Source organism: Pezoporus wallicus, unplaced genomic scaffold, assembly GCF_028554395.1.
Source record: "Pezoporus wallicus isolate ANWC-B61680 ecotype Strahan unplaced genomic scaffold, APGP_CSIRO_Pwel_v1 contig_5542, whole genome shotgun sequence".
Lineage (NCBI taxonomy): Eukaryota > Metazoa > Chordata > Aves > Psittaciformes > Psittacidae > Pezoporus > Pezoporus wallicus.
In genome coordinates this window covers 2,830,525-2,848,313 of record NW_026640165.1, presented here as the reverse complement: position 1 = coordinate 2,848,313, position 17,789 = coordinate 2,830,525, and the positions used below count along the sequence as shown (strand labels likewise).

The following is a 17,789-nucleotide window of genomic DNA, read 5'->3' as shown; positions in this document are numbered from 1 at the left end:
GTGCAAGTGCCATGGAAATAACTGCCCTGCCTCTGAATCACTATGCATTGAATAATAGTACTTATTGAGGGAGATGGAAGGATATCAAAGGCTTCCTACAACCCTCTGGATCCTGATCTCCTTAAACCCTGGCAACTGCAGAGAGTAAAAGAATGCTGTACCAAGGACCACCTCTGCAGTCAGTGCATGGCTTCTGTGTTCAGCAGCTTCGTGCTGCTCTGCTTTGCACACTCGAGTTAACACCTTCCCAGAAGCAGCACAAAATAAAGTGAACCAATCACAGCTCATTTAGGCTCATTTTTTTTGTTTGGTTGTTTTTTCATATGGGCGTCAAACACAGCATCAGTGATTTCATTGCTGACATCAAAGAATCTTACTGAACATACTACAGCAGATTATTAACTTGGTGATGATTTACATAGCATAGGTCCATGGGACACTTATCAACTCATTTGTATAATAACATGCTATTGAAATACTGCACAAGAAGGAGGTTGCAAATGAAAACTCTAGTTCAAGGGGAAAAAATGCTCTGCAGGAACTAAGAAATTTCTTTAATTCCTCTTCTCCCATCAATGTGAAGCTTAAACGTTCCATCAAATTTTGCAAACAGGCACTTGGCAAGGTACGAGGAGCTGAACCTTGCTCATCTCTGCATTCCTGGATTTACTTCAGTTATAGCACAAATGGGGTAGCAGCAAGTGGCAAGATGCAATTTTCCTTCCGTGCTTTTACAAAACATTCCCATTTTAAAATCTCCGCACCATTTTAACTGCCTTTACGGCCTATGTCTGTAACCATACATAGAAGATGAAATGCAAATGAGCAGTTGAATATAGCAGTAGTTACGGCTACTTGCTTTTCCACAATAATTTCCACGGGCACAGAAGCTAAAGCAAGGTAGTTTGAAAGATATATGTGAGAAATTATCCCCACTGCCGTTTAAAAACCTTGACTTCAACTTTCTGAGATTGGATTAGGAACTGCTGCAGTAAGGCATAAGCAAGGAATTAAAGTATTACCACAGACCTTTTAATTCAATAGCATTAGTCTTTACATTCCGGGTTCATCCATATGTTTCAAAGACGGTTGCTGCAAAGGTTCCCTCTTCCTTTACCTGGCAGAGTAAGATTTTTCTCCCTTTATTAGATCTAGGCCAAATAAACCTCTGGTACACTGGGACAAAGAAAATGCCAAACTAGCGAAGCACAGGGCAAGTTTCGGCAGCTGAACGGTCCCGTTGACTCCAGTGTCTGTGCTGTGCCCAAGAGCTGAATATGCTGTTGGACTGGGGTGTATTTCTGAACAAGCCAGTCCTGGTGCCCTGCCGCAGATTCACCTCAGGTGGAGTTAAGGCCACTCTGAGTTGTCTCCTTTTCCATGTAAAAAGATTGCCTCTCCTAATAGCTCTTCTGCTATCACATTTATATCCTGTTTTTAAAGCCTACAGCAAAATACAGGTGCCTTATGTTTACCTGCCAGAACAACAGCCAAGCAGCACAGGCTCCTGATCCACTCCATGGTCAAAGGGCAATTTCTGCCAGCGGCATGGAGCCTTTTATACAAGGCAGGGGCACAATAAGCACTTGTACTGATATATCATAAAACCACTGCAAATATTTTCTCACCATTTGTACCTTACATGAGATTAATCGTAACACATGACCCTGGATTTAAGAACATATCTAAGCAGATAAGATGGGATAGAGTCAGCAATTTGTCCACAAGCTTTGCTTAACTTCTGAAATCCAACTTGGAGAATGATTTTCCCATGATTTTTTAGAATTCATAGAAAAAAAAAATTCAGACACCACATTTTTAAACAAACACCTTCAGACAAGCACCTACCTTCTTCCGATTTCACATTATCCTTTGTCACATACCTAACTTCAGAGTACAAATTAAAAGTTTGGAGAAAAACAGTTGAAGAATTCTCCATTAAAACAAGACACTGATAAGTGTAACCTTTACAAATTCCTTCCAATTACTTGATGACAGGAACTTTCAGAATAAAGGTGTGTTCTATGGTAAGAGCTGGTTTAGGTGGAATGTCTTCCTGGAGGAAGATACCCAGAATCTTTCTATACACACATTCTCTAAGTTTTATGGCTGCCTTCCTGAAACAAGATGTCTGTGCTGTCAAGCATCACCAGAGAAGCACCTGCAAACCAGACTACCTGACAGCAGGCTGCTATTTACTAGGTTTGTAAGGACTCTTGTCCTGCAGTTGCAAACCACAACGTTCTTATGACTCTTACACACACTAAACACACACACTAACACCCCACAACTACCCAGGGCTCCCAGATGACAGCCATGAGTATTCAGCTCAAAAATCAGGGGTCACCAACATGTTGGCATCATTTGTTCATGGCCTTTACCCGCTGGGCCAGGCAAAATAGGGGCCCTCCACAGGTACACAAAGCCTCTCATATGAGTCTTGTATGTAAACCCACTCTCCATTGGGAGTTTTGCTTGAAGGTGTGCTGTAGTCCCAAATCCTGCATGCACGCATCCTTTGAGTAGTCAAAAAGCAAGATCGATAAACACTAATTGATATGGCTGTTATTTATTTTAACTAACCTATACATAGTTCCTTAACAATATGTACCTTTACTTGTTTGTGCCAAAAGTTGGAAAAAACCAGTAACCTCAGATCACAAGCAGCATTTATTTTCATCTCCTTTCAAGCTGAGCTGAGAAGGAAATTATTTCCCCAAGATCAGGAAAAAGCATCACAACTATATTTTGTTTGACAGACCATATGTAATAAGGTAAGAACTGTCAGTTCTTAGGAACAGGAGCCATCTGCTTTATTTTAACTCCGTACTGTGCTTAGTATGAGGGAATCCTACCAGCATTCCTATCTACCATCAAAACACAAATAATGGCCAACAAGAACACAAACACAGGATACCAGAATAACCTACGGGTTATATTACTCAGCAAGCTACTCCACTGCATTATGTAAAGTTGTGCATTCTACATTCAGGGCCTTTGCAAGGGAAGTGAATTTTTTATAAGGAAGCATGATGAAGAAGTCAAAACCAAGAAGTAGTTCACAGTCACATCTTTATTTAAGCATTACCTACATAAGCTATAATTTACAGACCTGTATTTCCTGGAAAACAAACAAACCAAAACAAACACCAACCAAAAAAAGCTCAATATCCAAACAGTGTATCTCAATCTACGTAAGTCTTTAAAATCTGCAGAATTTACAAATTAATGTTCAAAACAGTTGCGTAAATTATACATCCTCCCTCAATATCCACACTCTAAGGGCTTTAAAAGTCATACAGGCACAAGATAAGATATTTTCTTTGTACAACCATCTATTTACATAGCTTTTTCCAATACAGGTGGTTCAGTTCTCAAAGCCAAGGTTTGCAAAACTGTGTATTTAAAATACATTTAGCAGCATATAAAATTAGATAAAAAGGAAAGACATTTTGCTTTAGAAAAGAAAATGTGAGATGATAGAAACAAATCTGTAAGAAAAATAGATTAAGATATATTTCTGTCATGACACTGAGAACACCTAGTCATTACAGAATACAGGCAAAACACTAATAAAACAAATCCAGTTTATAAGCATTTGAGTTCTAGTCCTGAGCACAAAGTATACATCTGCTGCACAACTTTGGTCAACAAGGATTCTATGCTAACATTAACACAAATCACATGGCATTCTGTTAGCAGGATACAGCTGTGTCAGATAGATGTGTCATTAACAGCTTCTTCACTCCACTTCTCTAACAACAGTGTGAGTGACCTTTAGAATCTTGAAACTGCCTGTCCTAATCAAAGGCTTATTACTGGGACATCATCACTCCCCTGCTACCCTAAAATGCAAACCAGCTAATCATACTGGTGAGTGAAATACAGCAGAGCACTTGTTATATGTTCCAGGTTATAATTTTGAGACACTCATTAGACTGATTTCCAGTTAATTTAAACTGCAAGTATTACATATGCACACAATTCCAGCCATAATACATAGACATATATGTGACCACTGAGACACACGCTGGTTACCAAGAGGTTATTTTTTTCTTAAATACAGTACATATTTTAAGGACAGCAGGTCTAGTGGAAGAGTTCACTCCTAATTGTCAGTTCATTCCAGTCATCAGTGTTTATCTAATAAGCATGCAGCAAACTGCATAGAGTGCACCTCAAATTCAATCTATTCCTTTATCCCTATCTTTTCAATTACTGGCAAGATCTTCACTTGCATCTCCTGTATCTGAGATCTGTCCGTCCATGAGGTTTCGAGCTTTCCAGATCCTCACGGTCCGGTCACTGAAAACCAAACCAAAGCAGTATTAGAGAGCTAGGCAATTAAGCTGATGAGGGAGAGGTACTGGGGAGGGAAGGGGGAAGCAGGGAATGAGAAGGAAGCTTTCTTAAAAGCTTGAGTGATTTATTCAGAAAGGCATTGTTGGCAAAATAATATTTCTTTAATGGATATGCAAGGGTCATTCCACTTCCAGGAGATTTTGTAATCTAACAGGTACAACATTTAAAATTCTCTAACCTTAACGCAGCACTGGCTACTACATTTAAGGATCTGGACAAACATAAATATCGTACACCTAAAGAAAGAAAAAATCCTACTCTGCTATTACTTTGTTTTTAAAATACAGCTAATGGTAACAGGCTTAAGTAGACTGACAGAGAACAGGTTCTATCATGTAACTGTTTGCAACTCAGCAAACCACTGCAAACAGTCAGTGCACTACAGAATTAGAGAGATAAACTCAACGGAACAAGGCTACTTCCTGACCATAAAAAAAAGTGTGAAAAGTTATAACATGTTAAATCGAATAGGACATGAAACTTGCTCTGTTTGCATGAGAGATGACAGTCTATAATAAGGTAAAAAAAGCACAGAACCACGAGACGATACAAAATCTTAATTCCCCCCTCCAAAAAGAACCCTTTGCTGGAAAACATACCTGTGAGGTGATATTCAGAAACCCAGGAGAAGCAAACTATAATTCTGTACTTTTGGTAACAATCATTATTTACACAATTTTAAAGTTTGTGTAAGTAAAACATCACATGGAATATGTTAAAAACTCTATTAGCATAATTAAAAAGTAAAATGGTCTTCTTAAATAGCAATTTATCCTGTGAAAGAGGTGTAAAAGTTATGAATTTCTCAAACATTGAGTTGTGTGACAGGCAAACACTGACTCATGCTTTCATTATAACCCCCTCAAAACCAGCCAGGAAGCAGCAGTCAGGACAGACTTTATCACAGTACAGAGGTTTTCTGACTTGTGCCTTCACTTTGATGTAAATTGTGAATAATACCCCAAGTTCTGGAGGCCTTCACCACAAGGTTACAAGTGCCAAAAGGCTGGGATTTTCTTTTGCTAGTAATAACAAATTTCAGATACATGCATGTTCTAAACTTACCTTACTTGCCTTATCTTTAGACAAACAAAGACACAAGCTTTGATATCTCTACCCCATCTATTAATGCCTAAGTATAAAAATTTCCCACCAAAGGTGGCAACTTGGCAACTCTGAAATCCTGCTCTAAGACTTGCTTTCAATTCACAAGGCCAGAAGCTTCTGCAAATGGCACTAGAACATAACACAATAGCTTTCTCAGCTCCTGTGCTCAGACTACACCACTAAATGCAGGAGGCAGCAGCAAAGTTAGCTTCCTCCAGAATGAGACATTTTTCTTGGTCAGGTTCCCTGAGGTTTCAGCTACTGAATTTGCTCACTTTAGTGAGAAAGCAAATATTCCAATCAAGGTGTTTAAAGGACAATAGGAAGGCTTGCAAAGCTTCTGCTATATGCCAGCACTTAAAAACAAACAAAACACTCAATCAAACTAAAATCAAACACATACCATGGCTTTTAGAAAAATTCCCACAGGCCAGGGATCAGTCCTGGCAGTAAAGAGCCCAACTGCAGAGACAAGCTGGTAAAGTTCTCAGCTATTACCAAATTCTACCTGCCATCCTGCAGATCACTGGTATCCAATGTTTCCTGATCATGCATCCCTACCACTAAAATTTTTCTGAGCACACACCCTCATGTGTATTTATTCACTTATAAATGATACACATGTACTATTGAAGTTCTCATATTTTCTTCCTGAAACGCAATGGATCATGTTGCACATCCCCTGGGGTGCATGCACCCCACCTTGGAGATCACTGCAGTAGATTACTAGCATTCAGGCGCATGGACTGGGTCTCCCCATGCTTGCTCTGAAATGACACTGCTGAAGCTCTCCTAAATGCATTTGTGTAGACAGAATTCTATTGGGAGCAATGGAAAAGAAAGATTCATAGAAAAGAAAAACTCACTCTGCAGCTGTGAAAATCTGGCTGGAGTTGGTGCAGATTGCATTGATAGGGCTGTCATGTCCCTTCATCTCCCCAGTGGGTGCGAAGGTATCCACATTCCAGAGCTTGAGGGTGCCTCCTCTGCAGCCGCTGAGCAGAACTGGAGCACCAGGTACCAGGCCAAGAGCACACACCCAGTCTTTATGAGCATTAGGAACTTGCTGGAAAAGAGAAGGCAGGCAAGTCTCACAGGGCTGCAGAAGCTTCTAGAGGAATGAGAGCAGAAATGGCAAAATCCCAAGTTCCAAGCCTGATTCCTGTCCTGCAATAGTTGCTACATGACTCTGGGTATATCCCAGCCCTGCAGCTTCTCCTCCTTTAGAGCAAGAAGGGTGTTATCTTCCAAGAGGCTAATTCTGTACCATGAGTTTGTTTTTCTTTATGAAATAGTACTGCAAAACAAGAAGAAAATCCAATATGTACAGCTGACCATGTGGAACAGAAATTAATTTAGGATGATGCTAAATCTGCGTATGTTCAAATGCATATTTTTGAACAATGTTCAAATGCATATTTGAACATATGGTCTTTGTTTCAGGTCTGTCTACAAACTATAAAACACATAAAAAGAATATCCAGAACTCTGCTTAAAAATATACCAGGGAGACAGAACTATAGATATATTTGCCTTACTCCTTTCTTCTTTTCCCATTATGCATTATAAATTGATGTTGTGATGTAGCACTCAACAACACATTAATTCTTTATCAAGGAAAGACACTCACTAGTATTTTACTGTTAATTCAGAAAGCAAAATGCTGCACAGACCAGCTAAGAATAACATCCATTTGGTACCATCACTGTATAATAGCACAAGTTTGCTATCTTTTAAGGGGACCAAGAATAGCTCTTCTCCAGTTCACTTTGGTAGGAACCGCTTTGCTTTGCTGCATTTCACATATTAGGAAGTACATTCAGCTTTCTAGGATCATCATGACATTTTATCTATAACATATACTGCTATCACAACACTGATGGTCGGGTCCTGCAGCACTTCATGAAACTGGGAGGAGGAGTGGTTCTTATAAAGCTCAATTTTTGTCACAGCAGTGTTTTGTGGCTTGGGATGTATTACAGCAAGTGAATCCCCATCTCCAAATTCTTTTGAATAGCATTCACCAATTACAGGGGATCAGACCTGCTTAACACATGTATGCCAAAACAGAACCTCTGTTGAAATGTAAGCATTTATAATTTAAAGCAGCTCAGCTCTGTTTCAGGTTGATCTTCCCTCATCTAGAACAGTCAAGTGTACAGGACAAAAGAAAGTTGCAACAACAGAAATTCTATCTGGATATGAGTGGAGGCAAATTCATAGACGAGTAGCTTAAGGAGTGCAATGTGTTGCCCAGAGCAGCTCTGCAGTCTGTGACCTTAGAGATTTTGAGACCTCAGATGGGCAAAGCCTTTCATAACCGGACCTAACTACAGTCAGCCTTGCTTGGACCAAATTTGCAATGTGTGACCTCCAGGGGACCCATTCGTCCTGAATTACCCCTCAAAATAAGCACTTCTCTTAAAAGACAGTGAATAAAAATTATATTGTTTTGTCAAATGCTTTAGCCTCACTCCCTTGAAAAATACATACTTCGTAGAAATAAAAAGAAGGAAGCTTGAGATCTTTTAAGTTAAGCTCTACTTTTAAAGCCAACAGAGGAACATGAAGTATAGAACTTATGAACATACACCAAAAGAAAATTAAGGAATACAACTAGTCCACTAATACATGCAACTTCACCCCACTCCTGTATTCATTCTGATGTTAAATTAATTGCAATAGCAAAAGTGCATATGGCAGAAAATTTTAATGAGCCTAAAATGCAAGACTGAAGACACTAAATACAATTTCAATAAAGTCATTCTGAGAATACAAAATGTTTCCTGTTCCTATGCTCCTGCTGTTCTTTCTAACAAGATGCTTAATGCATTCCCCTAGACAGACAGATAAGATGTCCCAAGCCCAATGTCAAGGCCAAGTGAACATTTTCTGCAAGAAGCTGGATTTCTGAATCCTTATTTTAAATGTGAAGTCTTAGTAGTATTCTGAAAAGGAACTGACACCTGATTAGACAATTTTGAAAAAAGGTCCAGAAAACTGTATTTATGGAATACTAAGTACACAGAACTTATTGAAGGTGACCAGTCCATTATTCTCTCATGTCTCAAAACTTTAATCGTCTATTTCCTTGCTATCAGTCTGCACGTTAAATGCACAAACAGACATGCCCTTCCTCTCTCCAAAAATTATTAAATGATTGGTATCTAACCAAACCTTTGCAAAACCAACAGTATTTTCTGACATTTGTTTTTCTGCCTTCCATTTCTCAGACAGTCTCAAATAACTCTCTCTCTCCCTCAACCACCTCTCACAAGACCTAGAAGAACAGCCTGGCTTGCAGCAAGTAGCCAGAGTTCTCCATGTCAAACAAATTACAATGAGCTTCAAAGTTTCCCTGGATGTGAGGTCCTTCTTGCCTGCTTTTCCTTCTTTTTTTTTTTCCCCAGTGAAAGCTTACAGCAAATATCTTCTAACAGCAGATTGTTTTGTGCATGTTGTAAACACTACATAGCAAAAGGCTGGGTGGAGTGAGGTAGGTTGGAAACCCTCTTCACAAGAAAACATTCTGTAGCCTAATCTCAAGCATTGTTTGTCATTGAGTTCTCAGTCCAAAATTCACCAACTTGTCAATGACAGGGATGATACCCAATGGTTTCAATCACAGCGGAGGCAAGTGCTGCCTACATACCAAAGCAAAAAAAAAAACAAAACCCACAAGCCCTCTACTTGAGCATTTCCTGATGCTACATTCACTTAAAATAAAAGCAACTGCATTCCTAGTGCAAAGATCAAGTACGTTATTGACTTCTTTCTTAGTGCTCTGTGCCTTCCCTATTAAAAACATCAGTATCTAAAGTGAATAGTCATTGTATAAGCCTGCACATTTACACAGCCTGAGCACAGTTGTACAGCAGGACTGTCACATTAGCCACGTATTTTTTTTTGCATTACCTGAAGAAGGTCTTTTTGAGCCAAATCCCATTTCTTAATGCCATTATCTCTGGATCCACTAAAAAGGTTGTCTCCCATAATAGCAAGTGCTTCAATGCCATCATAATGAGGAGGTTCAAAATTGTGTGTAGGACTTACGCTTCCAAGAGCCCCTTCAGTCACATCAAACATCTAAAATAAATAAATACATGATTAAATATGTTTCACAAACTTATCTGCTATCTAACCAGTTTGGAAAACATGCAGTGAATAACTTCCAGGGGAAAACTTCTTACAGGCCACTGTACCATGATGTATATTTGATAGAACTTATCTACAAGAACCATTCCTTTCTCCTCTTTTACCTCTTGCCTGAAGCAGGAATTCTTCACCGACTTCAGAGAAGACTGCTCTTGGAAGAAGTGTTACTATTTGATTATTAAATACACAATATCAGAGGAGCCTATATTACACTGTGTGATGGGCTGATTATGGTAAACATGACTTAGAGTGGGAGAATTGCACAGGCAGCTGTAGGAAGAGGCATTAATATATTTTTCTGGGCAAGGTGTTTTGTCAAGGGTTACATACCATTACAGGCTGACACTTTCCATGGACTAGACATACCTTTCTCCCTGCCTGTGCTCCAAGAACAGGGTCTTAAGGTTCAAGTGGGGCCATTTTAACTATTTAAGGAATAATCAGGTCTTTGTCCCTAGGACAGCAGTGTAAGCAATCCTGTTTCATATCGCATTGGAGTGAGCCAGAACTCACCCATTTAGACTGAGCTGAGAAGGAAAAGATGAGCAGTAACTTATTAAACCACTACCTCCGTTTCACAAGCAAATGTCAGACTTCATCCTCTACTATTTGCTCTTCATTGACCTTTTAAAATGAATCAGCTTGGCAGTAAAAAAGGGACAGCTTGGTAGGGTGAAAGAATACCTTTGGTGAGTTAAAGGTATTTGAAAAGTTACTGCAGTCAATTAACATGCATCAGTTCCAGCTGTAAGAAAAATCTTCAATAATACATCAGAAAAATCAAGCACTTTGACAGAGGGGATGAATATTCCTGGCTCAGGTGACATGAGGGTGCCTTCCTGTGGCAGGGGAAAGCAGTATCTCTGACCAGACCTACTACAGTATCTGTGACAGACCTACCCATGCGGAAAAGCACTGAGAACTCCCAAACTGCTGTACTGGCCACGCACATACAGATTGCTTGTACTGTCCAAAGTGGCCTGACAATTCTGGAGGCATTCACCTTGCAGAACAGCCACTGCTGTGCAGCACATGCACATGGCCAAAATATCTGTGGATATTCTAGGGATGAAAGTCAAGAGGCAGGTGGCCTCATGAGGATTTATGTAGCCTGCCCACAGCAAGCAAGAATGGCAGATAAAGCCCTCTGGCTGCTGACAGCTGTTTTCAAAAAGCCCCTCTACCTCCTTGCTTGTCACATGAGTTGGCAGCATGACAAAATTGCATTTACGTGATCACATCCTGTGCCCCCACTCATTAATGTGCCAGGATGGTAGTTCTTAACTAACCCAATATTCTGAACTATGCAGAGAAGCAATTATTAGAGTGCTTCACTGGGCCCATTGGCTGAGATGTACTGACTTCTCTCTCCTCCCCCACTTAAGCAAGAGCCTGGGCTAGACCTCAGACCATCTTCTGTGGGGAGCAGTGTCTCTGCTGAAGAAATCAGGTCTGCAATCCAAAACAGAAGCATTGACTTAAAATACTTCAAAGAGCTAAATGTTCCTTAAAAGTAGGTGTTAACAAATATTTTCACAATACTTCATACACCTGATGTCCAACTCACTGGGGATTAAGAAAAAGTTTAACTACAGACAAGCATCTACCCATGCTCCACCATGAAAGAAAATCAGCACTGACATGATGAGAATTTAGGAAGTCTGAACATTATTTGTAATCTGTAACTGATGACAGAAGTTTCATCTTAGCTATCACATTCTAGATGTGGAGATGCAAGTCACTTCTGCTGAGGTCTGCAAATAAGTAAATACCAGTGATTTACCTTTATATAATGATCCTTTGAACCAGTGACAATAAGATCTTGTCCATTGGAAATTCGATCTACAGTAAGGCACATAACAGGACCCTGGTGACCAGTTAGCTTTCCTGTAGACTGAAATCTTCAAGGATAAGGGAAGAAATGAGGATTTGTTATTTCTTCCCATATATCCAATACAGTCTATAGCACAGTTCTACCAGAATGGATCTGTTTTTCCTTATGTCTTCACTGTTCATTCTCTGGTTTACACACCACCTATTGCTCATATCCATGGGTGTTAAATTTATGTCAAATGTAAACAAAAGCTTCTACTTATGTAAAATACTAATTAAAAAAATTAAAGCTAAATCACATGCCTCAAAGTATTCTCTACATTCTGAACGCCTTTGGGTGTGAGTTCTGCTTGGAAAACTGCTATCATAGTGTGGCTATCATAGCCCCATGTTATATTACATTGCATCAATTAGCTTTCATCATCTTATCAACAATCACTAGTCAGGATTCATGCATCCATCACCTTACAAGTGCCTGTTAAACAAAATCTTGTGGTTTTCCAATAATCTTTCTGAAACAATTCACCATAACCTTAACACAAGGAAATCATGAGCACCTCCATTATCTCAGTAACCATGACAGCATGAATTAGTTGATTCATATCTTGACCATATTTTGACAAAGTTACAGACATTACCATAAACAGGAAACACTTCATTCACTGTTTCGTATGTACACGTAACTACCTCAAGAACAGTCTCTTCTGCTTGCATTCAGTACCTTTTCAGGTCCCACATCCTCACTGAGTTTCCAGCAGCTGCATAGAGGAATGTACCAGTTGGATTTAGTGCAATCTGATTGATCTGGTTCTCTCCAGCTGGGATAGTGACTGTTCTGTTAGTACTTCCTGAACACACATCACCAGGCATTGCTTGGCCTGAAGACCTGAGTACAGGGAGAAATGAGGAAATGAAAAACACAAACCTCCTGTATTTTATTCTCCCTGCTTTGCATGCTGTCTAAAAACAAACCTACTTACCTGAGCAAAAAGGCTATAAGCCTTTTTAATTAATGAATGAATACTGAACATTAGATAAAAGACTACAGGCATAAATGTAAAGTGGTTTGTGTTTTCATATATTACCAATGCACCATACAGGCTAAGCCTGAACATATAAAGAAAGCTTCTAGCCACAAGAGTGTATTTAAACTACACTGTGCTGCACTATCAAATTAAATCTAATAAAAATCTATCTAAAATTAAGACTTATTTGAACACTTGGCATTTGAGGTTTAGCATACTTACGTCAATGTCCGAATACACTTAGCAGAATCTCTGATGTCCCACACCTTGATATAGGAGGTTGAGACTGTGAAGACCAGGCTAGTGTAGTTGCAATATTTTACAGAAACAACATTATTTGGATGACCTCCTAGAGACATAATCTCCTGTCCAGTTACCAGATTCCAGACTTTGCAGGTACGATCTAATAAGAGACAAAAAAAAAAGGGGAAACAAAATTAATTAATTTCATCTCAAGGAAAGTGAAGATACAGACAGTTTAGAGGCTGTGAAGTTTGGATGATGACAGATGAAGAGGAGAACCCAATTTTTAGTTCAAAAATTCTTCATTAAGAGCATCATTCAGGAGCGGTTTTGAGGTTCAGCATGACAGTACTGACTGCCACAACAAAACTACAAAGGTGAGAAGTGATCAGAACTATTTGGTGCTCTAGGAGCATCTAAAAATGCCAGTATAAGTGCTTTAGTCACAGTTTTCATTGACTGGCAAAGGACTTTAAATACTGCAGCATTTTGTGTACTAAAATCCCAAATGCATGGAAGCATTCAAGAATTTTGCAACACAGATGGAGAGGACAGGAAAATTGCCTTGTACCATATTTGCATCACTCCACATATTTTACAAGTACATTTTTACTGGAATAATTACTAGGAGGATGAAGAGAAATATCAACTAAGCAAAATTTATTGAAGTTAAATATACACATCCTTTTTTGCATTTGTTTACGCTTGCCCAAATGCCAAAACATTGGCTTCAAACTTATAAGACCAAAAGGTTTCCAATTCACTATAACAGTGTGCCTTAGTATTTTTAAACAGCCACCTAGCAGGATAACCATAAGGAACATACCTAATTATTAGCAGTGGAAAACCTGCATCTGATGGGGTTATCTCCATGTTAATATAGGGATAAAAAGAATGCCCTGAAATTTCAGAGTTTATCTATTATGTGAACTAGTGAAAATGAGAGTCTCCCTATCAGTAGGCATTAACTTCCCCCAGCCACCACTCTAGTTCATCTTTGCTTTGATACTTCAGGACAGAAAAAAAACCAAACAAATAAAGAATCACAGATTACTACACAGGTTCTATTTGGGAGAAAATAAGTCTGCTATAGTTCCAGCTGCACAACTAAGAATATAGCAAGTCTTTTACCGTAAGTCCCTTATATGAAAAGACTCAGGGAAAAAGAAGAGAACATGAAAATCACTTTTTGAGTGATATGAAAAGTAACTGTTAATGTCTGGTTATGTTATCTTCAAGCCAAACTGAATGATTACAGTGGAAAGCCACCAAAGTGTTTTTTTTTTCAAAACCACTGTTTTCTAGCAGCTGGAAGAGTTCATAGATTGTCTAATCCATTCAGTAAAGAGTTAAGTGACTTCTAAAATTCCAGTCCCTCTCATAACAGCCGATGACACGCACAACAGATAGGCAATGAGATACACAGGGGAAGAAGAAAACAGCCTTAGCTCTGCTTGAAGAAACTATGCCATGAAGACTATTCAAACTCCTTAGGCAACACAGTTAAGGATGTGCTAATTCCAAGCTCTAACCCTACCCCGAGGCTATTTGCATGTCATGTGTGCATGTGTTACCATGATTGGCTTCATCATATCACTCAACAAATATTAATGTTACTCTTGACAGTACTTTTTCCACTACAACTAAACAGCCAAATACTACACATTGGAATTAAAAACCTGTAGGTAATTACCGTAAATCTTTCTTCAGCTTATGCCACAAAACGGATCCTCACTATTTTTCACTGTGTTTACAGCACTAAGCACAAACTGAGAACTTCAAAATACCCTAGGCTGCCAAAGCACCCTCTGATGCCAGCATGGATACATGGAGCTTGCCTAACCTTTAGATCCGGTGAAGAGAAGATCATCAGTTGCATCAACAGAAAGCACAGCCTTGGTATGTCCTTCAGCTGTATAGATACATTGAAGTGGGGATGAGCGGATGCATTTTGAAGCAGGGAATGGGTTAATTACCCCCCTAAAGAAAAGAAGAGAATGTGAGTTTGGTATAGTAGCATACAGATAAAATTAATTTCCTTAAATGTAGGGGAAAAAAAACACCAACATTTTTTTTACATGTGAGGGCAGAACAGCTGAATGCATTTCATAAACTATGTAAGGATTTTTACTATTTAGCTTCAACAGGTATCAACTCTGGACTATCAGTTAAAGGAAACCACATACAAAAATGAAGAAATGAAAAGACAAGATGCTGAATGCTGGGTACATGGGAAAGTGTGTAATGCTAAAAAAAATCCAGGATGCTTAAAGCTCCTGGATGCCTAGGACCACCCTTAAGACTGCAGATTGCATAAAGACATCTTAGTTTTAATACCACATTGAAAAATGAAGCAAACATGATGTACGCTGCCAATTACAATCTCAGAAGGCACATCACACCAACTGCCTTCTGAAGGCAGGCTTGGAGAGCTACTGCCCATTTGTATACCTGAGGAAGGTTACTACTGCACCCCATACACAGCTCCACACTAGTACTCAAATGGCTGAAAGCAAGTATGGCTGGAGCACAGATACCCCAGTGGGAATCATCCTGGGGATTTACAGCTAGTTCTGTGGTGATGACAAAACACTAACTCAGCCACTAACTTCATCACCAAACAGGAATTATTAGCAATCTAAAATGACACACATACAACTGCATATACACGAACCCCATGAATTTCTGTGAAGTGTAGAAAAGCCTCAAGGTAATGCCCAAAACATGCAACACAACGTTATGACCTGGGCAACTTGTAGTTAAGACTCACTGTAATCCTCATCTGGAGATTACACACACAACTATGAGGAAAAAGATTTAAGCCATAGCCCTATCTCACAAAAAATGAGTGTCAGATGCTTTAGGAAAGTGTAAAACATCCATAATATTGCCGAGAAGCTTGCTGCAGGAAGGAAAATGCCCTTCATGATACTAACTCTGTGACAGCTAATCTAGCAGTCTTAGAAATTATTATTTTATACATTTTTACTGCTTGGGACATCTTCATTCATATAATTCCTTACTCCTCTGCAATCCTTTTATAGCTGTTACTAATACTGCTTTAAATTGTTTGACACTAACTTCCTCATATCAAAAAGGTATTCATCTTCCGATCTGCACCTTTTTATGTTTCCAGGAATAGAGAAACAAATTATTATTAATTTAGGTCTCTATACTTTGTTTTTGAACATCACACAAAACTCCTTTGTTTTTCTCTGTAGTACTCTCTAGCAGATCATGCTGCCTGTAGACCGAGTTATTCCTACTTCTGTCCTCACCCACTCTTTCCCTTGACAAGCCATCTAAAATGTATGTTCCAGAGCTTTTTATCTACCTATGTGCAGTCCTTTGAAATCTAAGCAGAAAAAATCCTATGACTGCTACAATGACCAGACAAAGCCACCATCACATTACTATTAGTCCTTTGACTGTCCTTCTCTTGATAAACTGATTTTTCACCAAGTACCAAAATGCTAAGAAACAGTTTTCAACTACGAGTGGGGATATTTCTCTTAAGCCACTGTGCATTCTGTCAGGAAGACATAATGAAAAACCTACTCACTTTTATTTACACTGTGATTTAATTTTGAGTGATTAAAGCATAGAACTGAATGAGGAAAAGAAAGAAGCATATAAAACCTAAGAAAATGCCTGCTCCTCTTAATAAAGAAAGAATATGTCAAAGGAAAGGTTTACACCATACTTTATTTGAAAATAAAAACTGACATGCTCACAGAGATAACAACCACCCTAAAAAAGGAGAGGGGGAAGACATGCTTGACCAAAATGTCAAATTTTTACACTTCTGGCATAAGCAAGAAGAGGTAAAATGCACAAGGACCAGGAAAAATCATGCAGCAAAATGAAACTTTCTAAGAACTGAAATAGCTTCAGTGAGAGATGCCAAGAAAACAGAAAAGAGAAAGAGAGAGTACCTGTGTACCTCCGACAGAGAGGAATCACTTTCATCAGACCTACAATCAACAGTGGTGGAATTGTGAGGAGAAAGAATATAGGTATCAGCAAAGTAATGCCTCCATATGAGAAGAACAAACAGCAGCATGGCCAATTCAGGAAAAGCAATGCAAATCCAGATAGAGTATGCAGCATTGCTCAGGGTGTACCTTAAACCCACGATAATACAGGAGGGATGGAATAACAGTGTTAAATAGCACTCTCAGCAGTAAGCAGCACTGGCAGAACCCATGAAGCTGAGCAACACCAGCTGAGCCATTTCTTATTTTCCCAACATTTTCTTACAGGAGAAAAAGCAACAAAGAAGATGAATGCATAATTTAACCTCTGTAACATAATGCTTATTGAAAATATCAAAAGGAAAAAAATCTGAACATCCATAGAAGAAATATCTAAAATGTTAATAATAAAAATATACATATTAATAGCCCACTGGAATAACAAGAATACTTTGCAAACAGTGCTTAGTTCAAAAGTCCTTCACCTCTCATTTTCAAAACCATTTAAAAATAAGAACCCAGAAAACATGCAAGGAGAAACTCCCCCCAGACATGAACATTTGCAGTATATCTGAAGATGTCCTTCCTTTCCAATGCAAATCAAACAGATTCAGCAGTTTCAATTTGACTTCCAAGTCAGTCCAGAGAAAACGAAAAGGGTTAGGTGGGAGTTAGCAGTGAGAAAGGTATCATAGCTGAGATAAAATTAAAAAGCACAGTTAAACCACTGAAAGCCTTGCAAGCTACTGCTTGGTATATGGTGACCACTGGAAAAAAACAAAGTTTTTTATAAAACAATGGTGTAAATAGACAAGAGCAATGACTTGTCTTGCCACAGTCAGAACTACAGGTTTATTCTACATCTGAGTTGCAGTTCACAAGCACTGCATGGCATTGATATCAGTACTGAAACCTGCAATAAAGATTTTTCTCCAGTCAAGTCCACTACAATTTGGAGTAAGACTTCTAACAGATGCCTAACACGCAAGGAAACTGAACTGCTCTTCTAAACAAAGCATATCATCTGCTCCTCCATGTGACCTCCTAAAGTCAAGCTGTTCAATAATTTGGATAACTTCTAAACAACTGT

At 38.9% G+C, this 17,789-nt stretch overlaps 2 protein-coding genes across 11 annotated transcripts in view; both read right to left on the bottom strand.

Annotated features, from left to right (window-relative positions):
- LOC130603840 (sucrase-isomaltase, intestinal-like) overlaps nt 1-1,617 on the bottom strand; it is a 58,417-nt gene extending 56,800 nt beyond the window's left edge. Inside the window, exon 1 of the mRNA XM_057417909.1 lies at nt 1,476-1,617. Coding sequence (XP_057273892.1) covers nt 1,476-1,521 — 46 coding nt within the window. The 5' untranslated portion in view covers nt 1,522-1,617. The remainder of the gene's footprint in view (nt 1-1,475) is intronic.
- A 1,438-nt stretch (nt 1,618-3,055) lies between these two features.
- KIF21A (kinesin family member 21A) overlaps nt 3,056-17,789 on the bottom strand; it is a 90,593-nt gene continuing 75,859 nt past the window's right edge. For 6 of the 10 annotated variants that reach the window (XM_057417899.1, XM_057417905.1, XM_057417900.1 and 3 more), the window contains 8 exons: nt 16,661-16,699; nt 14,569-14,705; nt 12,705-12,885; nt 12,179-12,343; nt 11,408-11,525; nt 9,385-9,555; nt 6,336-6,535; nt 3,056-4,305 (listed from right to left, as the gene is read on the bottom strand). In XM_057417899.1, the coding sequence (XP_057273882.1) occupies nt 4,212-4,305; nt 6,336-6,535; nt 9,385-9,555; nt 11,408-11,525; nt 12,179-12,343; nt 12,705-12,885; nt 14,569-14,705; nt 16,661-16,699 (1,105 nt within the window). In that variant the 3' untranslated portion in view covers nt 3,056-4,211. The remainder of the gene's footprint in view (nt 4,306-6,335; nt 6,536-9,384; nt 9,556-11,407; nt 11,526-12,178; nt 12,344-12,704; nt 12,886-14,568; nt 14,706-16,660; nt 16,700-17,789) is intronic. The other 4 variants (XM_057417901.1, XM_057417906.1, XM_057417908.1 and 1 more) reach the window with 1 other exon arrangement.